General features: G+C 32.3%; 2 protein-coding genes across 2 annotated transcripts; one reads left to right on the top strand and one right to left on the bottom strand.

Annotated features, from left to right (window-relative positions):
- Nucleotides 1–400: 400 nt before the first annotated feature.
- Nucleotides 401–3,197, bottom strand: LOC105109933 (probable cinnamyl alcohol dehydrogenase 6). Its single transcript, XM_011004806.1, is given in 6 exon segments — nt 401–637; nt 763–904; nt 941–1,152; nt 1,155–1,228; nt 2,850–2,944; nt 3,186–3,197. Coding segments are annotated over 6 exon segments (738 nt in total). The 3' UTR covers nt 401–434.
- Nucleotides 3,198–7,601: 4,404 nt separating this feature from the next.
- On the top strand, nt 7,602–13,268 carry LOC105109900 (la-related protein 1B-like). The gene is made up of 6 exons (XM_011004768.1): nt 7,602–8,171; nt 8,384–8,969; nt 9,050–9,185; nt 9,305–9,395; nt 12,268–12,339; nt 12,566–13,268. The coding sequence occupies exons 1-6, from the start codon at nt 7,794–7,796 to the stop codon at nt 12,812–12,814; spliced, it is 1,512 nt and encodes a 503-aa protein (XP_011003070.1). The 5' UTR covers nt 7,602–7,793; the 3' UTR covers nt 12,815–13,268.
- The last annotated feature ends 8,963 nt before the right edge of the window (nt 13,269–22,231 follow it).

The following is a 22,231-nucleotide window of genomic DNA, read 5'->3' as shown; positions in this document are numbered from 1 at the left end:
TTTTCCTCGCTTAAAGCCCATCGTATGGTTCTCTACGAGCTAGCTAACACTCCACTCCATTTGTTAGTTGGAAGCTTAATTATCTCTTGAAACTTGGAATTTGATTTCTGGTTGGCTATTGGGTGTGGTAGTTGCCAATAAAATCTTTCATCCTCCCGGGTCACATTCTATTTCTGTTAAGGTGGGTGACCCAATCTCTCAATCCTCCGAGCCCTTGTCCCATTAAATTAAAGTCTGGCCACTTAATTATGATTATAAATGTGAAATTTATGACAATTTACCATTCCTGTAAACAAAAATGAGCCAACCCAGGTCTGCAATGGCTGTTTATTCTAGGAAACACGCCAAATATATACTAAAGGAAAGAAGCTCACGAAATTAAGATCAACAAAACAAAAGGAAATACTATATATGTGAGGGAGCTTTCTGCATCTCTAAATGTTTGAAGACATTCCAGCATTGTCAATGAAGAAACGATATCTAATATCGTTTCTTGCAAAGCAGCCCCGAGCTTCATTGATGTAGTCTGGTTTCACAGGCTCAGTGTCACAACTTATGTTGTGTTTGCCACGCACATTCAGCGTCTCTTGTGTCTCTCTCGTTGATCCTGTCATGCTACCCTTTGCAGATCTCTTGTCTGCGAAAATTGAACAAAAAGGAGAGCAAAGGAGCAAGACCTTGTTTACCCTTTCATATTTGATCATATATGTATCATTTAAGCTTCAAAAAATTAGAGAAGAGATTGCACATCAATTAATTTACCTGATATCGGAGGAAAAGCTGGCGGCTCAATCGGCTTGTGTGGTGCTCCCAGGACCGCTACCTTGAGTAATTCCAGCATTGCCCCCAAATAATGCTGAGCTGACACTGTATCCACGATGAAATCTAGACTTCTCCTAGCCGCCTGTCACCAATACACTCACACACACACGTCACAAACCTGCAGTTTTTGGGCCTTGGTGCTGACTATAAAATCATCAGCTACCGGGCGGTCTTTGGCCTCTTTTTCTTCAGATGGAGAGGTACTGATGACAGTTACGTGGCGAACAAATGCCTTGCCAAACTTCACAGCTACATGTCCAAGACCTCCAGGACCCACTCCTCCTACCCTTTTTCCAGGTGTGTCGGCCAAGTTGCTATCCTTGAAAGGATGAATGCAGTAGTTCATGCACAGAGTAGGGGCGCTGTTGCATCCATTGGAAGGTTTTTTGGTGTCCGCACCACATTCCTTCATGTCGAAATTCTACATATTAAGAAAATGCATTTTTCATAGATGTTAACAATTATCAATAACTTAATTAAGTAATTATGAGTTCACCTTTTGGTGTAGTTAAGATTTTTATAAATAAAAATAATTTTAAATAAAATAAGCTATAATAATTATGTTAGATCTAAAGTATTTGGATTGCGATAAACATATATAAACATATAGATCCAAAGTACTTTAGCTTGATAATGTACTAAGTTTAAGGTAACGTGTATTTAATGAATATATCAAAATAAAAAAAATTAGGTTTTATAGTTATTTAAATTTAATGTAACATGAGTTTGGCGAACATGTAATACCTAAAGAACTTAATAATATCTGATAATGTACTAAGTTTAAGGTAACGTGTGTTTAATGAATATATTAAAATAAAAAAATTTAGGTTTTATAGTTATCTAAATTTAATGTAACATGAGTTTGACGAACATGTAATATCTAAAGAACTTAATAATATTTAAGTTCTAACACTATATATCTAATCATAGATGATTTTTTATAATAAAAGTATAAAATACATAATAAACCATCTTGTTTATATTTATAGGTATATACAAGGTTTTTTTAAAGAACTTGTCATATTTATTATTTTATTAATAATATATAAAAAATATTTATCTTTCATTAATGTCACTGGAAGTAAAGAACTTTTAATTCTTTTCTTTTTAAAAAACGATAAGATTCAAATGATATATCTCCAAAACCATCCAGTTAAAAGGTTAGAACTTTTCATATCTTGAAATATAGATATATAGATTTTTAAATATTAACATACTTAAAACTCAAGAACAAATATCTTTATTCCTTGAATTTAAGGGCGTGTTTGGGATTTGTAGTAGCAATTGCGGTTTAAAGTGTTTTTCATTTAAAAATACATCAAAATAATATTTATTTATTTATTAAAAAATATTTTTTTATATCAGCACATCAAAACAATCTGAAAACATAAAAAAATTAAAATTTAAGGGCCAAAACATAACCTAAAGCTCTTTTAAATTATTTATTATTCTTACACAGACTCGAGTTAACTCGATTTATTTTTAGGATTTGCTTTGAATCAACATCCAAGTTGAGTTTTAAAATTATGATAATAATTATTTTTATTTTTATATATCTTAATTGAACAAATTTAAAATCAAGGTTTTAAAATTATGATAATAATTATTTTTATTTTTATATGTCTTAATTGAACAAATTTAAAATTAAAAATATTTCACTAGAATATTTTAGGAATGAAAAAAAATTGTCTTTAAGACATGTCTTCTTTGTATTTTTTTTTAAGTATATAAAATTACTCCAAAAATTTTTGTCACAGGAACATATATATATATATATATTATTTTTATTATTTTTGTCATTTAAATTCTAGAACAGTAATGAAACACGACCTTAAAACTAAGTCTCACTAAATATTAAAAAAAAGCTTTAATTTATAATTTCTTAAGAACGTCCTTAAACTGGGTGGCATAAAATTGATTCTTGACAGGCATTGCTTGGAACAGTGCACCACTGGATCAATTCAATTCCTATTTTCGTTTTCAAATCCTACCGAAAGTTTCTCTGAGACTTGCTTGCGAATCAACACTTCTCCACGAAGTAATTGGAAAGGGACTGACGTGAATCCACAGCCCTTTGATACTCATCTTCATACTTAGATGGTGTTTGGATAGACTTGTGCGGCTGCGGTTAGAAAAAAAGCAATGTAATACATGTTTGGTTAACAATGAACCGCAGTTTGTTTTTATGTGGGTCCCAATACAAATTGTTTTTTATTTTTTAAAAATTATTTTTAATGTTAGTACATTGAATTAATATAAAAATATAAAAAATATTAATTTAAAATACAACAAATTTAATTTAATTTTTTAAAATATAAAAACAAATAAAACCATTAGTTCCCTAATAAAATAGTGGTAGGTACCGTACCACACATGCCTACGGATGTGAGCAGGTGTCCATCACTTTAATATGGCATTACTTTAATGGACTCTTTTTTTTACCCAACAAATCTACCCACAATCCGATTGCTGTTTGTAAACATAAGAGACGGGTATATAAAGGACAATAGGAATATTTAAAAAATAATGATAAAAATTCATTCAAAATATATAAAATAATATATTTATTTTATATATTTGTTTTTTTTTTCTAACTAAAACATGTTTATGTATTTTCCAAAGACTTTTTCCCAAACCTCTTGAGAAAATGGCGAGATCTCGTAAGATTAGTGAACATATACTAATCTTTGAAGCAGTTGTGACATGTTGGTACAGAAGAAAAGAAGAAAGAAAGAAAGAAACAATCATAATATAATTTATTTATTTTTATATATAGTATTGAGGGTTTTTTTTTTTAGAAGGGTTTTTTCTTTTCTCCGTGTTGTTGTAGAGTTCTTTGTCTCTATTTTTTTTTTTTTAATATTCTCATCGTGAAATTCTTGAATTAAAGGAGGTAGCCAGGGACCCCAAGTGGGCAACCGTTTTCGGAAGGGATCCAAAAGGTTCGAGCCCGTAAAGTATTCATTCAAGATCATCTTAATATTTTGGGTATGGCCACTCATCAAGGATCGTGTCACAGTTTGTAGCATAATTATCACATCAATCCGAGTTTGACTTCGTCAAAGCTTTTATGTTACGAGCATTGATCTGGGTCCACTTGAAATAATTTTAAAAAATATTTAAAATATTTAAATTTTATATAAAAAATTAAAAAAATAATTTATTTAAATATAAGTTATACTGTTATAAATAATAAAGTTTAAGATATTATTTCAAAAAATCTTTTATCTCATGTTGGAAAAAATACTGTGTTAATATGATAATTTTTTAAGTTAAAATATTTAAACTAAAAAGGTTTTTTATTCCACATTAAAAAAACTTAACTATTTTTTCTTGTAAACATAAAGTTTATATATTATAATGTTTTAAATATCATATTGAAAAAATAATTTTTTTTGTGAGTATAGAATGTATATATTAAATGATTTCAAATTTTACATTGAAAAAGTAAAATATTATTCTAATATTTATATAATGAACTTTCAAAAGGGTTAACAACCAACTAAAAATATATATAAAAAAAAAATCTCAACTCAATTTTGTCGAGTCACCTAGGTCATAGGTCAACTAGATTTTGTCTAATTTTTACTTATCTCAATCTTTTGCTTTATCATGACCGGTTCAGCCATAAGATCTTGGGTCAACTCGCTAGGTCGATCTGAGTTTAATAACCAAGGTTTGTAGTGCATGCGTGGAATTATATTGTAGAATACTTTTTAAAAGTATTTTTACTTAAAATATATTTAAATAATTTTTTAAAATAATTTTTTACATTAGCGTATTGAAATTATCAGAAAACACCAAAAAAATATTAATTAAATATTTTTTAAGATAAATATATTTTTAAAATATATCTAAACGTAATTGAAAACATAATACCAAACAAACAGGGAATTTTAGAATGAAATAATTTATTTATTTTTACCTTGTTGAACTATTAGAAGTAATTATTATAAAAATTACATTGCCAAATATTTATTGATAACTAAGTTTTCAGTGATTAAATACTAAAATTTTATTTATATTTATATAAATGCCAACTTATATCTAAAAATAAAAATCGATATACCTTAAACATCATGTTGCTTAAGATGTAAGCTAATTTTATAGTTAGATTATTGACAATGTCTTGAAAAAATCTAAATAGTCGAGGAATAGAGATTTCAAGTAAGATAATCATTTAATTAATTTGTACTACCAATCTTTTTCATTCTCTCATGTCAAGGGTGGTTAATAACTTATATTTGGTGCTTGATAGGTCAACATAACTTGTCATTAGACTTATAAAAGGTCTCATTTAATGAAGGTAGAGACTCTTTGATGATAAAGTTAGTAACTTTGTAGAAAGAAAAAATAAAATGATATTTTAGAGATATAGACTTTGAAAATATATGTGCTAAAACTATTGAGAATGAAAAGATTATAAAACTTTGTTTTAAAGGTGTTATGATGTATTTATAACCCCCGAATCTTGTTCTTTTGTAAAGATGAGGGTTTGAAGTGTAATTTTATTTTTGTGATATTTTGAGTTGTGTTTTACTCAAAATAATATATATTAAATTAGAATAAAATATTAAGAAATCCCAATGAGATCCTAAAAAAAATCTCTAGTGAATGTTGAGCTTAAACAAGGTGTTCAGGCTCGTTACAGGTGAAAGTGGATCCAGATTATCATGGAGGTGATAACCTAAGCTCGTGATAAATGAAAGTAGGTTCGGATGTATAGCCTAAACTCAAATATGTTGGGCTCGAGCATGACAGCTCAAGCCTATGAAAGGTGAAGGGGGGTCTAAGCATGTTGCGTTGACCCAAACACGCTAGACTTAAGCGTGACAGCCCTAACCCAAAAGGAATGAAAGTAGGTCTGGACGCGTTGCCTGGACCCAGACATGCTAGGTTCCAACATGATAGTCTTAGCCCATGAGGAGTGAAAATAGGTTTAGACGCGCTGCTTAGACCTAAACATGCTGGGCTCGAGCGTGGTAGCCTTAGCCAATAAGGGGTGAAAACAGGTTTAGACGCGCTGTATAGACCCAAACATGTTGGGCTAGAGTGTGATAGTCTGAGCCCACGAGGAGTGAAAGTAGATTCAGATGTACTGACATGCTGAATTCAAATGTATTAGAGGTGATAAAAAGATCCAGGTATGCTGCTGAAACCTAAGCATACTGGGCTCAAGGTACGTTCCCAACCCAATGCATATAAGACTTGAGCATGGAAGCCCGAGTTTACAGAAAGTGTTGGAGGGCACATCTATGCTAGGTTGCTTTTTAGGAAGTCGAGCTCAGGCTATCACGCCTAAACTTACTCTTTTTATGCTCATGATATATTTTGGGCTCAAGATACAAGCATAGTTATTTTTGTTGGGTCCATTTTAAATAAAATTTTTGGATCAATTTTATGGTTCATTTTATTTTACTTTATAAATTATCATTTCAGTCAAAGTAAAAAAAAAAAGAAGAAAAAGTTAGTTCTCCCTTCCATGATAACACGGCTCTTTGTGGTTCTTCAAGGTCAATAAAACATTTTTTTTTTTAATTTTTCAATGTTGCATATTGATTACTTAAAATAAAAAAAGTTGGGAAAAAAAAAGTTTCAATAATTTAATTTTGAAATCTTAAGTTAATAAAATCAATAATTAAAAAAGAAGTCACATTTAAAACTTTTTAGAATTGGTGCAGACTGATTGCTATAGGTCGGAAGAAGTTGTAATTTGAATTGTAAATCATGCTTGAATGTTGTTGGATCAATCTTTGTTACTTAACCCATCTTTGGTTAATTTACGTCGTGTTTGGTTTTCGAAACATAAGAGACGAACACAATGGGATCAGAGATAAGACATTTTCTTACTATTTCTATAACTCATCTAAAAAATTGTTCTATTTATTTTATATTTTTTAATTAAAAGGTGTGTTTATTCTTTTGTGATTTTTTATTCTTTCATTGGTTCTATTCACTCTTCCGATCGTATATATTTGAGTGTATTTGCTACCATTATTCAGAACCTTCTTATTCATTATCATAGGTAAATGTAATAATATTGGCAAGCAGAAGCTTCCTTCTGCGAGGAAATACCAATGCTGTTAGGTTAATAATAATGCTGATTTATTAGTTTAGATGTAAATAATGTGATATTAGAGAGAAAAAAAAGAAGTCTATATATACATATATATTATGATTAAAGAGGCATGTAAATTTTGAATACAATGCCCTAATTGTTTTGTCTTTTAATTATTTTCGTAAAAATATTTTGTTTTGATAAACTTGTAATCAAATTTAAGGATATCTTTGCTGTTTGAAAAAAATCTTAGAATATTTTCTGGGATAACAGTTAATTTAAAGCTAATTAATATACTTTTATAATTACTTACTTGATAGATAGATAGATAATGAATACGATAGATATATTATCAAATCAACTTAAAATTAAACTTTAATAATCTAACAATATAGATTTATATTGTATAAATATATGTATAATATTTACATTTTTTGAATAAAATAAAATAAAATAAAATGTATACATATTTCAATATATATTAAATATTTATACTATTAATTTATTTACATTAAATAATTAATAGTGGTGGAATAATGAATTTTTATACATATTTAAATATAAATATCCAATTTTTTTAGAGTGTTGATAGGCAATGAATACAATAAGAGAACCTATTTTTGGGTTCCCATTGTCAGATGCCCAACATAAAACCCTAACAAGCAAGGGAAACGCAGTGGTCTATTTTAGTAATTTCACAATATATAAGATACTTTCTCTAATTGTATTGTCTGCGTCTCTTTCACAAACGAACCACAGCAGCAAAAGCACGAAGGTGGAGAGAAACCTGTTCGGCTTTCCTCACAGTCTCATTCCTAAATTTCTCAGGAAAAAAAAAGCCCAACCTTTTTCCAATTTTTTTTTTATTAATCCGAGTAAAATTATTCGAATCCGCAAGAACCCTATTTTTTGAATGGTTTACACGGTGGATTCATCAAATTCTCCACGATTTCCAAGGGACGGCGTGAGAAGTTCTCAAAGGAGAGAGAAGTCGTCATCTCCAAAATCAGAAACCGTTAGCGGTGAGGCTGAATCGATCAATTCTATGCTGGAGCAATCGAATGATTGGGCGGCGATTGAGAGTTCGGACAGTAAAAAAGGCAATGCAGGTAAGGCAAAGAAGCCGGCTTGGAACAAACCAACATCGAATGGTGTAGCTGAGATTACTAGTCCTGTTATGGATGCAACTTCATGGCCTGCTTTATCTGAATCCACTAAGCCTTCTCCAAAACCATCGCCTGCTGAATCATCCTCGAAGATTGTCTCTGATGGATCAATACCCACTTCTCAGGTTCTGGGTTTTTACCTGTTTCTTTTATTTTTGATAAAATTCAGGGAACAAAGACGAAAAGAACGTTTTTTTATTTTGTTTTGTTTGGGTTATTGAAATAGATTAGTAGCCCGGTCTGGGCTCATTAGATTTATGGATAATAAAAGAGAATTAAATTTTTGTAGTTTTTAAGAGAGTTTAATTGAATTTTGTTTCCATGTGTTGTGTATTAGGGACCGATGATAGCGAATTCACCTAAGAAGCAAAGTAATAGTAATGCAAAATCTATCTCGTCAACGAACCATACAATGCCAGTTCGGCAAAGGCCTGTGAGGCGTGGCGGCGGCGGTGGTGGTAGTGGAAGTAGTTCAGGAGGTGGACATTCACAAAACAGTTTTACTCACCCTCCACCGCCGCCACCTCCACCACCATTTCCTATATTTCCAATGCCTCCCAATGGTTTTACTAATATGGTACCAGCTATGCCAGATCAATCTCCCAGAGAACCTCTATACAGGGGGAATAACTGGGAACCTAGACCAATTGGGGGTTTTGTTCCTCCTCCGGCTGTGGTAAGTGAGCACCGACGCCCCTCACGAAGAGGCAACTTTGGCCAGCCACCTGGAGATGGTTCCCACCGTAATAATTATGTTAGCAGACGTGAACAGGACCGTGGACATCATGGAAATTCAAGAGATGTTCATGTGCAGCAACAGAGAGCTCCTACAAGGGGCTTTCCTCGGTCTTCACCGCAAAATAGTGGTACATTTATTCCTCCCCAGTCTGTGAGACCATTTGCAAATCCCATGGGTTATCATGGTAAGCTCCTCTCTCCTTTTTCAATGGACACCTGTTTTGTTTTATCGTGGATTGGCAACTACGATTCATTTCTCTCTCAGATATGCTATTTATTCCGCCTCCAATAACCTTGGAACCTTATCCGGTTGTGCCACACATGCAATCACCAACAATGCTGATGCCTATTCCTCAACCTCTGCCTTTGTTGTTACTAAATCAGATAGAATACTATTTCAGGTATCATCATATTAGCGAGTGTCTTACAAGGGCAACTTTTAAGCTTCATAAGATCTCTCTCTTCTATAACTTCTTGAAAACTCAACTAAGAACTCCAATTGTGGTTTGCTTGTTTGCAGCGATCTGAATTTATCAAATGATGGTTTCTTAAAGTCAAAGATGGATGATGAAGGTTGGGTTCCTATTACTTTAATAGCGGGCTTTAATCGAGTAAGTGAACACTGATTGATGAGCTTAAGGGTCACCATCTTTGTCCTTGGGTCCACTTATGCCATATGATAAGTTTAATTTTGTCTATCTTCTGTTATATGACACTTTTTCCTATTTGAAATTCCCTGATTATAAAACACCATCCAATTTAAGGGGAACTTGATAGTTCTTGTTTGTTCATTTTCTGGAAACTTTTCACTCTACCATTGAAAATTAGCCAGGCCTTTCTGATCTGATGATAAAATTTAAAGTCTTAATTTTAAAAATTAACAAGCTTGAGAAAGTCCTGGAAAACATTGAAGATCTGGATTCTTGAATTGATGGATATTAATAAAATTATGTAAAACCCAAGATATTACTGTTAAAAGATATGGACTTTGTGCATGAAAGAGTTCCTAGATCAATCTTTCATGCATTAAGTTCTCTAAGTATAATTTTTTTTTTTGGCTTTACAATTCATCTGTCATGCAGTTGCTATACCCTTTTATTTTAAATCTTACAATTTTTTATGTAATTTCTGCTTCTATCCCTATAGCTGATTTGAAGATGGTGATTATCTACTTTCACTAGATTTTTCCTTTTGTTTTCCTTCCCATATACTCTCCTTATGGTTATTGATGAGCGTGTTTCACCACAACCCTGGACTAATTTTTTAATAGTTTTTTTATCAATGTGTTGTTGAAGCAGTATCTTGGGTGTGTATTTCTTTGTGATTGTATTGCTTGTAGTGGCTAAAGCTGATCAAACTAGGTTCTGCCAATGTTAGTTGATAGAACTCAATTCATCTCAATATGTATATATAGTTTCCATTGATCTCCATCAATTTCTTTGTTCCCTTTCATTCTTTCCACTTTCTTGAACTGTGGTGCTGGAACTCTGCCTTTGTAATATGAACAAACAGTGGTCTGGGTTATTTATTCACTTACACATCTTAGTTGCATCTTTCAATAAGACTTGATGATATGGAGGTGTGAGAAGAGGTAGATTCATCAAAATCAAGGTGTGTTTGGAAAAGTGAGAAATTATTCTTTACTGTTCTGTGTAATGCTACTACATTGATTTTTCTCCTGATTTATATATATCAGGTGCTGATTTTCTGGGACTATCTAGGCAATAGAATCAGATACTTTTCATGACTGATCTTATATATCATATAATTGGCTATCAATTGTGGTGCCAACCAACCTAAAGAGGCAGGTTGTTATATATGGCATTGGATATAATTGCCATTTAGGACATGGGAGTAGAATTGTGGAATCGATTGCTGGATCATGGGGAGCAACCGGTGTTTGGTCGTTAGTAATGACCGAGTTTGCTCAGTAAATTCTCTCCAGTTCTCTGCTCACCACAAGTTTTGAATGCAAGTGTAACTAGCTTCCTGTTGGGAAATGGAGTTAAAAGTAACTAGCTTCCTGTTGGGAAATGGAGTTACTTGTGTAAATCAATTAAAAGATTTCTGATGGTCATTATAATCCAATTAAAAGAAATATAAAGTAAAATGGGAAGGATAACTGCTGTATTGAATTACTTGTGTAAATCAATTCCTTGTGGTGATTTTAAGAATTGGAATTAGTTTGTTATGACATGTTAAATGTTGAGCAAAAGATGGCTAATGGTTTAGGACTTTGGCTAAATATAGAGAGCTTTTAAGGTTCATGAATAGATGGAGTGTACCATCCAAGTAAGTGTTTCTGAGCTATATTATGCTATAAGAAGTGCTTCATCTTGTAGCTTTAAACTCGCTGGTACTTCCTGCTTCCCAATTCATTCGCTTCATGCTTTCAGTCAATTGGCCATTGTTGTTTTTTCCCTTAACATTGGGGTTGAAGCATGATGACATGGATTGAGGTGCATTTTGAATTTGGAAATTTTTTTAGCACTCACCCATATTGGGCATTTCCTAGCTAAGATCATTCGGGAGTTGTCTTTTGAACTTTTGTAAATGTGAGGTTGATACTAGTTGTTCCATCCTCTCGCATCGTAGTTTGACCTTTGTGACCTGGTCCTTTGTAATTCACAGGTCATGAGCTTGAGATGTTCTTTGATCAGAGGTTGAACTTGGTGCTTGTTATCTTCAATGCTGTACACTTCAACAATCCTACCTCTTGTCCTCGTCTTATGTTTGGCTGTCTTATGGGGAATACTGAAATGGATGTATTATGGGGCATTCTGTGTTGTGATGTCCTTGTTGATGTTTGCCTGGTCTTTTAAGAGTATCATTCATTGTGATCCTACATTGAGAAACTGTAGATAATTTTTATGTGGTATCATGGGCCATAACTGATTTGTTTTTCATTTGTTGACATGGAAGACTCTGAAAATGCAAGATATGGTTTGCATAAGAGAATAATTTGTTGTGACTGAACTTAAAACATTCTGTCTGGTTCCTCATATTATGCCCCTTTCCTGTATGAACTTGAACTGTTCAGCTATTAGAACCAGCTGTTCAACTTTTGTATACTTTTTTGGAGTTTCTTAATTCACTAAAGAGATCATTTATTTGTGCTGATCTTTGACGACAGCAATCTGTTCAAGTGGGGTTTTATGGTGGCAGTCCTCTTAAGTTGTCCTGCTTTATATACCCTTGACCTGTCAGGGATATTTCTTTGCAGTAACTTCCTGCTAATAGGTGGTAATTATATTATTATCAAATTTGTAGTTTTCTGTGCTATTATATCTAGCCTTGATATTTTCTCAAAACAGTGTGGGGATGGTGTCTGAATAAAAAATAACCATGGTTTGCTTTTAGATCCAATTTGTATTTTATTTCATCATTTCTGAATAAAAAATTTTCCATTTTGAATTTAGATTTACTTCATAATAGATGGTTATGATTGCAAACTGACTTCATTTTATGCCCATGCTTCTGCAGGTTAGGATTATGACAAACAACATCCAGTTTATATTGGAGTGCTTGAGGACTTCAACTTTGCTTGAAGTACAGGTACTTCATTTTAATCCATTAATATTAACCTAACCATCCGATGAATCTGGCAATATTGTACTTGAAATTTGTTAATGTTGATTGCAAAGAGTCTAATATTTGAAGAGTCTAATAGTTGAATTGATTGCGATTTAGCATGCAAGAAGTGCCTTTGCCATTATTTAAGATTTAAATTAATATCATTTTCTACTGTTTGATTTGAATGTAATATTGAAATTCAATCCAGGATGACAAAGTGAGGAGGCGTAATGATTGGATGAATTGGCTGCCTAGTTCTACAATGCCTCGCACTGATTTGGGCTTTCAGTCCTCTGGTGTATCAAGTTCTGATACTCTGACAACATCGTTTCAAAAGATCTCAATGGAGGATGTGGCTGCTGACCAAGATAGCACAACAGCTAAGACATGTGAGCTAACCATCCAGGCAGGAATCTCTCATCAGGAGGGTGCTGAAGGCACTGGTTCAAGCTTTTGAACTGAAACGATCATTCTATGCTACCACCGAATATGCAACCATTTTAAAAAGTAGTACACATGTTTCTCTGAACGGAAGGGGAATGTTCCCCGGAAGGTGAGGAGCAGCGCCTTTAGTTTTACCTTTTCAATTGTCGTGCCTGGTTTTGACAGAGTTTGACAAGGCGCATTGCGCGTAGAGCAAAACAAAATAAGAGATATATAGATATTTATTTTAGGATGGCAACTTAGCAATTTATAAGATTTTTGGTTCCTGTATAGCTTGATTTTGGTGTGGATGATTTCCCTCCCTTTCTTTTCTTTATTATTTTTTTTTTCATTTTTTGGTAGCAGTGGTCAGTCACACCCATTAGGGCGAGATAGCTATTCTCTCTCCACTACCAAGCAGCCTGCTATAACTCCTATTTTCTTGCTAATGAACTTGATTTATAGTGCATTTTACGTGGTTGGTGTGATGTTTTTGCCTCTTGATATATTCCCCAGTTATAGGCATGGGTTGTATCTATTCTTCAAAACCCACATACCTTTCGAGTATGGAAAATTTGTAGGGAGCCTGCTGCATGGTGGCACGGGCACACAGGGGATGGGAGTAGGCCCGCTTCACGTCCAGACTGCCGTTCTACCTCCACGTAAGGTGAGCGTGTCTGCAGTAGCAGATCCTTTTAGAGACGGGGAGGGCAGCAGCCTTCCCTAGGATTTTTAATTTTTAATTTCCAATATTTGTGCCAAAAAATCCTATCAGTTTTCATATTATTCAAATCAGTCCTTGCATCCCTAAATCAACTTGCAACTGGATGCTTGATTTCGGTTTTTTCTTCATTTCTTCAAAGCTGAAAGTCTCTATGTCCATGTGCATAGATATATAACAAACATATTACTTTCAAGCAACAAGATACTCATTTTTCAAAATAGTTTTTCCTTTTTCCAGTCAAAATTTAATAGTAATATTTGTACACTCAAGTGTGTAAGACAATCATAATCATAACAAAAAATTGATATTTTAACTTATTGATCTTCTATTTATATGAATAGAATGAAGTGCTAACCCAAGCTTGGCACTATATCACTGTATTTCTAGTCATGTTCTCGACTTTCCTAAGTTCTTGTTCAGGATCCACCACTGCATGCCTCGTCTTATTCTTGTGTGCTTGCCAAAAGCTCCAATGATGATGTGTGGTTGTAACTACATTTTGCTCTAATTAATTCTGAAAGTGTTTGGTTAATTTATATATGTCATAGTTTTGTACAAGTACCACTAAAATCTCTTTTGAAATCTTGATTGCAAAAAGGAGAGATAATTTATAGTTTTTTCTTAAATTTACTATTTCAAATCATAATTGTAAAAACTATCATAATATCAAATATATACTAAGTGAAATTTTCATTAGTCATTCTAGTTATAAAAATAGTTATCCTTCTAAAAATTTAAAAGGACCGAGTTTAGGGTTTTTTTCTTCCTGTGCTTGATGTTACCATGACTTTTGTAAATATTAATTAATTTCCTTTAATTGAGTTTCATAAATAAAAGTGTAGTGATTGATTATTTTTTTTAACAAAAAAAGTGAGGCCACTAATAACTTATTTAGCTCAGATGACTCCTTTTAGAGATTGTAGTGTGACAGTGTAAGTAATTGAGTAGTGTAATATCACAAGTTTCTTACATGATTTTGGTCACATATAATTTATTTATTTTTGAAATATTGTAAAGAAAAGTAACTTATTTTTGTGTAAAACCAATGTTGATTAAGTTGACTTTATAGGTTAACCTACAATTAGTTTAAAACTTGGATAAAACCCTGTTTAATTTTTATTTATTTTTAAATGACATCATTTAACTTAAAAAAATATTAAAACAATTGAATTAATCCAAGTAACTCGTATCAAGAAATGGAAGGTTTTATAAATATACTGTGAAAAAAACAAGAAAAAGCGAATTCATTAATAACTTGAGTCATCATTGTAACAACAAGATTATTGTAACAACAAGATTGAAAAATAAGAATCAAAATGAAAAAGGTATTGACAATAGGTGAAGAGTTCAAAGTTATTATAAAAAGTTTACTTAATTTTTATAAAGCAATTGCTTAAAATCAGGATAAAATTATATATAAAAAAATCAAAGTCTAGGGTTAATTAGAAGTTTAATTAAAAAAATTCATAGTCAATAACTTTTTTTAAAAAGACATTAAACTTCGGGAACTTAATTTAGTTGAAGATAAGGGTGAAGTTGAAAGTTTAATGATTAATGGAGGGTCAATTTGAATAAATCCAAAATCAAGGATCAAAATAAAAAAGACGCTAAACTTCAGGGCTGATGTTTAAGTTAGGCAGGGGAACAATTGCATGAAATTAAAAGTTTCAAGCCAATTGAGGATGTAATTAAAAGAAATTAAAAGTCAAGGGATTAAATTGAACTTTTATCAAAATCCTAAAATTAAAACCCTAAAAACTAAAATGATATTATTTCATTTAAGTTAAATAATACATATTACCTAGTTGAATGAGGTTTATTCTAAGTGCATAGATATTTTTTTATATTTATGATTGTTTTTCTTAAAAAATAATTATATACTCAAAAAAAATTTGAAGAACAAAAATGATGAACTCACTAATTTCAAAATTAAATTTATGATTTTATTATATATTAAAATATGAAATGCATGAAAAGATACTTAACCGGTGTTAAATGATTTTTTACTTTTAAGAATAGTAAAGTAATTTTTACTGTATATTAACATGATATAAAAATAAAAAAACCTAAAAAAAAAATTATCAAATAACAAATTAACTAAAAAAAAATATCATTTTAGCTAAAAAAAAACATGATAAATAGTTTTTTAAGTAAAATTATCATTTTACTATTACCACCGACAATGAATAAAAACATATTTAGAGTGAAAACGACCCGCTTTATAGCTGTTCTTTTAATTTGAGTGAGATAAGAGGTTAGTGGGCTAATCTATAGAGCCGTCCTGAATCGTAAATGTGGAGAGCCAGCCCAACCTCATAGTTCTGGTTGTCAGATTGGCACAGGGTCCCCGGGCTGCACTTGATCGGGAGTAAGCACCGATGTGATGACACGACTTGAGCAACGAAGTCAGATATCATCTGTGCACAAGCGCCTGCACTGGTTAAGGCAGATAGTATGGGGAATCAACTAATTTAGATTAATAGGTGTTTGTACAGACATCACTTTGAAAAGACTATCAGAGAGAGACCTCCACCTATGACTGTGAACATTACTGTTGAAGAAGATATTGACTGGATTTTACTTGGAAGATTAGCAAGGAGATTGAAACGTGGCTTTGTGGGGCATGGAAACTAGCTTTTTTAAGCTTTTCCCTTGGAACCTGCCGATCACTGTAACCAGCACCAAAAGAAATGTCAAAGCTTGTCGTTTAGCAGATCGAACCATCGCTATATTCTACTGAGCACTAGCAGATGGGAGCATGTACATAATGCTCCTTCGTGGATGTTTTACAGGTTTTTTGAGGCCATCTTGTCAACGTACAAGCATGGCTCTTTTATGGCTAGAACATAATCAACATGTTCATTCTCAATCATCATATTTCACGTGATTCCTGGACCACAGACCGGATTACAATGGATGGTGTTTTTCTCTTTAATCTAGTTTTTTTTTTCCTATCATTGATTTCAATTGCTAAATCTGTTCTTAGATCGGTTAGTATATAGTATATCATGACTAAATTCTTTTGAAATCAAATATCAAACACGGGATTGGAACAATTGGCATAGAGTAAGTGGATGATTATTTTCTAGATACCATCATTGCTGCTTCTTTGTTTCTGGGAAAAGAAGTTCACGGCCCGTGAACCTTCTACCTCGATGCAGCATTGTTCCGTCAAAGTTTTCATCAATTGCTGAAAATTCCCCACTCCTGTCTCTGATTGGAGTCTAGGACGTGTCTCAGTCTTAGTTTGGCTTCTTTTAGAACCAACTACCGATCATCATCTTGGTAAGCTATTACCTCAAATATTAGCTAATGAAATGCGAGCCTCTTCTCTGGCAGATTCCTTCTTTTGCTTCTCAGCTTACAAGGCAGTTGCCGCTGAAAACCCCACTTCCCGCCCTACTTGCACGTGTAACCATTATATTCATCCTCCCAGCCTCTCTTTAATACAAATCGAAAACTGATAACAGGAGGGACCAAATGTCTTGCAATATCCATAATCTTCTCCATAATACCAGGTCTGAGTTATTGTTAACCTAAATAACCTATAAATTGTTCGCAGTCGAAACTCGGAAATAATTGAAATACACTTCCATTCTTTTCTAAACTACTCAAAAGTGCTAAAACAAAAAACTACTGTTTTGAGATTTCTGAGGATTCGTAAAGGAATCAAACTCCCTGGGCACAAGAAAGTGAAAGAACGAAATGGACAAGAGAAGCGTGAAACGTTGTCTCCCTGTACCTCCCATCCCCTCTCTTGTGGTACGTCTGCCTAATGATATAGATTGTAGACCTATATATCACTCTTTCACCTCTTTAGTTACTTATCTGATATCTGTATGTCATCTGTTAAGGGAATAAAGGCACCATCAAACATTATCGTCCTTTTAATCCAATAGAGTGGAGTGGCAGACGGTAGTCTTGTTTTGACCAAGAGAAACAAAAAAAAAGAAAAGAAAAGGAATCCTTAGTGCGTTTTATATGCAGATGTGACTGGGTTGGGATGAATTGTCTAGGTATCATAGAAAATTGGCATGGCAGGAGACAAAAAAAAACTGGCTTTTGTCTTAATCCATGTGTGCTTTTTCTGACTACACACACTACTTCAATGAGCACTACATGTCTTTCATAGAGGAATTGCTTTTACGTGTGAAACATGAACTATCATCAGTCTTTATGAAAATTTCGTAAGGGTGGGTTGTCTTTATATATCTTTTCTAAATTTTTCCTTTCTTTCCAAAAACATGCCATCCTTTTTGCCCCCACATTAGTGATTATGAACCACAATTGAATTTCATGAATGACCTATCTAATTAATTAGACCAGATGCTATTATACACCCGCACATTTTGCACCCCTCGTTACCTATGAAAAACCCAAAAACATGGTTATTAAACTTGATTCCTGATTGTATAGGTTAACTTATTAATTGCTAATCTAAAATCTGGCTAGATTTGAGTTTTCTTTCAACCAAATTTAAGATTGATTTAATTAACCCGTTCAAACCTTGATGAAACCTGATGCAATCAACTTTAAGGATATTTTTTTAATTCTTCTTCAAAACAACATCATTTCTTTTAAAAAACACAAAATAATGTTATTTTAGTTTATCCCATGAACACACAATCCTAGCCTTGAATCTTGTTGAACAAAAGGCCGGGTCCTATAAGGATATGAAAAGCATCGTAGTTGGATTATACTAGTTAAGATTTTGACAGGCATATAACCATTTACGCGCACGAGCATTGGTCAGCAAATGAGTGCTATCGGATTCCAATCCTCTTGATCCCAAATGGTTATATAAAGCTTAGCTTCTACTGCCAATCAGAGTTTAACCAGTCCGGGTTTGAACTCAGGACTCGGTAGCTAGGGCGTTTGGTTACATCAAGCTAGCAGGCTATTGTCACTCTCTCAAAGATCATTAAAGCAGCTTGCTCTTGTCAGAGGGGAGAGTTAAATAACCTGCAACTCAATTTTAGCTAGTCTGGCTGGCTATCAATCGTCTTTGCACACAGGCGGCTATGTCAACCTAAGCACAGCAGTATAGAGATGCATCCACGTCATCAGAAGGTCTGGTCCCGGGAACTGACAGTCTTTCAAGCTTGCCAAATTGATTCTTGTGTATTAAAATCAAGTTTGAAAGTGCTGCGCTATTGTAGGATTACAGATAACTATAGATGTTTGCTTTCCCAAGTTACCAGCGAAAGGTGGGATTCTTTTGCATTATATACCTTTTTCGATTGAGGTTTGAAAAAAAAAAAACAAATCTAAAAAAGTTATAAATTAACTAGAATTTTAAAAAAGTTTTCCGTGAAACTAGTACAAGAATATAGTATTTTTAAATCTATGATTAAAACAACAACAGAGAATTAAAGCATGCACAACACCATGTCACAGAACACAAACATGGCCGTAAAGCACATCTAGGCGACCCACCTCACTTGTCTCTAGGGTTCGCCTTATCTTCCCCTCCAAATAAGATAAAAATCTGAGGAAACATCGGTCGACAGATGAGGCTGTTCATGACAGAATCCTCAACCATGCTTCTTTTGGGATCGATCCCAACACTGTTTAGTGGAAAGAAAGCTGGACGCATGGATAAGACGGAGAGAATGAGCTATTTTTCCGTCTAAACAAAGAAAAAGAAATCTGCCGTTGCCATGTCTTATATAGTAATTAGTTGATCCATTCTAAAAATGAAATCTTGAATCTCTGTTCCAGGATCGGTATAATAATAGAGGTTCCTTAAGATTGGTTTCATCAAATAATCATGGGGTGTTTTTTTTAAAAAAAAAAAATAGAAAAAACGTTTTTTAAAAAGATTCTGTTTCCAAAAATATAAAAAGACAAACTTTTTGAAAACCTAATAATGGCTGTAAGAAAAAGAAACATACGATACTGTTGTTGGTTTTGTTTTTTTCTTTTTCAATAATAGAATTCAAACAAATAAATTTTTTATTTCTATTTTCAAAAAATTGAAAATAATAATAGAAAATAGAAAAACTAACGGTGCCAGACAACCACAAATGAGTGGGCTGATGCATATTTTTCTCCATCTAATCCTCTCGCTACCCTTTCAATTCTTCACCATTACACATCCTCTCAGCCAGACGAAAAGGAAAATAACACATCACCCCCCACTAACTCCTGCCATGGCAAGTTGAGAAATGGCCAAGGCAATAACATGCACCGTGATTTGCCAATTGGAGAGCCCTAAAATTGATTCGGCCGCATTTTATCCATGGTAGTAAAAAAGTTCCTTGTGCTTCTCATCTTGATTTTTCTTGTTTTGATAAGGAATCAGTACTGGCCTTGTGGCCATCCAAAGGAAGAGGATTGGTACAATTATGGATGATTGTACATGTTCTATCATGGGTCATATCAAGAAAAAAATTTAAATTATTCGGAATTTATTAATATGTTTTCCAACAACAATAGATCGATTAAATTAATAGTGAACTTAAAATCTTTATTTTTATCAATTATCATAACTGTTTTTTATCTTTATTAACGTATTGATCCAACTTAGCAATTTAATTGTGAACTCAAAATCTGTCTCTATAATACAACGTTAACAATTTTTTTATTTTAACATTAATTGAAAAAAATAACATTATGACAGTTTTCATGCGAATATGTTAAAAATAACAAGAATGATCAAATGCACTCTTTACTTTTTCTAGATTTCAAATTAAACCTCGGGTGGTTGGGAGCTTGATTGATATATTTTTAGTAAGTTAATTAAAACAATTTGTTTTTTTTTTCAAATATTAAACACAATGCTTAAAGATAAATTTAAAAAACAAATTAATAACCAATAAAAATCTAAAAAAATAAAAAAAACAAGAATATTTTTCCACCACAAAATGAAATATTTATTAGAGGGTTTTTTTTTTGGGTAGAAAATATAGTGCATTCTAACCACAAACCACAATGAATGATTGCTTGGATAATAAAAAAACACAAGTTAAAGTACATGAAACTCATATAATAAGTGTGGTGCAAACACAAGTTCATCTTAGGGTTCATTTATTTAAGTGGTAGCATTTGTGTTTCTTGCAAATGTATTAATATATGTATTTGGTTATTGCTTGTTAAAAAAATCTAAATTATAAGTCTTATTATTTTGTTGTTAAGGCAGGACCTCGATTTTGAAAAAACAGTAAAATACTACTTTTTACAAGTTCAATCATAAATTAAATTTTCTACAAATAAAAAATATGAGAAATTTACCAAAGCATCATTTTCTCTTTTGCTCTTTTTGTTCATTTTTCTTCTCATTTTCTCTTTTGCTCTTTTTGTTCATTCTTCTTATTCATTTTTCTTTTTGCATACAACAACTTTATAGTAAACTATTACTGCTTTACAACTAATAGCAATTAAGTGATGGTTGCGTCTCTTTCTTTACATTCAATTGTCATTCATTTCGCCTTGACAACAGAAAAACAATTCTTTACATTCAATTGTCATTCATTTCGCCTTGACAATAGAAAAACAATTCTTTACATTCAATTATCATTCATTTCGCCTTGACAACAGAAAAACAAGAACAACAACAACCCATTTTATTACAATTAACAATCCCAAAACACATATATCCAGATCGTGCATTTTTTAAACTCCACAACTGAAATTTTCAACGGGTTTGCTTTTACTGGTCTAGTCGTATAATATGTTTAAGTTAATTTTTATTTATTGTAGTAAAATGTAGATCTGTGTATTTCCTTTGATAAATCAACTATTTTTACTCTCAAAAGTTTTAATTTCTAATTTTTCATTTATTTCTCCTTATCAACAGAAAAATAAGAAGAAGAGCAACCCGTGTTACTACAATCAACAACCCCAAAAAAGATTTCAACATCGTGCTTCATTCAAACACCAAAGTTGTAATTTTTAATGAGTTAGTTTGCTTACTTCACTAGTCCCCTTGCATGGTATTTTTAAGTTAATTTGTATTGATCACTGTGAAACCTTGATCTATTTATTCCCTTTTTTAAATCACTTGTTTTTTATTTTTGATAGTGATAATTGATTATTTTTCATTGTGTATTCCTGATGGATTTATATTCAGGTATTTAAGTGTTGGTTGCTATTTTAAACTAGTTATAGTTGTCTATGGGTAGTTATTTATCTGTTGGTTACTATGTTAAACTTATAGTAATTGAGGCTAAAAGCAAAGTACTCGTTACAACCATCAAGCATTAATAGTTTTCAAGCCATCAGAAACTGGTAGTAGTTGTTGTTTGCTGATGATTACTAACAACTAAATAAATATAAATTAGACTAATAATTTCCTTTACTAATTAGAATATCTCATAATAATTGATGAAACACAGTTAAAGGTTTCAGTTGTCCATAGATAGTTGTTGATGTTCTTTCCACTGTCAAGAAATAGTTGACCAATCATTGTGGATTATGTTAATTATATAATTGTCTGTTAGTTTTATAATGGAATACAACAACTGAACGAGTTTCTTAGTTCACACTTAACATCATTCAATCTTTTGTTAAACTAGTTAATTGCATGTCAACTGTGGATGTTAAAGCTGATATATAGTTTCTTATTTTATCTGTTGTCAACATTCAACCTCTTATTAGTTTTTTTTGTTGACTTTTTGCTGTAAATGTTATTTCAGGTTTTGTTAGTATCTTATTTTAGCCTTATCAATATTAAATCTTTTGTTAACTATAGTTAACTTCTTGTTTAATTTTTCTTGCATTGTCAAC

The sequence above is a fragment of the Populus euphratica genome, unplaced genomic scaffold, assembly GCF_000495115.2.
Source record: "Populus euphratica unplaced genomic scaffold, PopEup_1.0 scaffold236.1, whole genome shotgun sequence".
NCBI lineage: Eukaryota > Viridiplantae > Streptophyta > Magnoliopsida > Malpighiales > Salicaceae > Populus > Populus euphratica.
The sequence above is the reverse complement of the archived record's forward strand: the minus strand, read 5'-3'. Positions and strand labels throughout refer to the sequence as shown.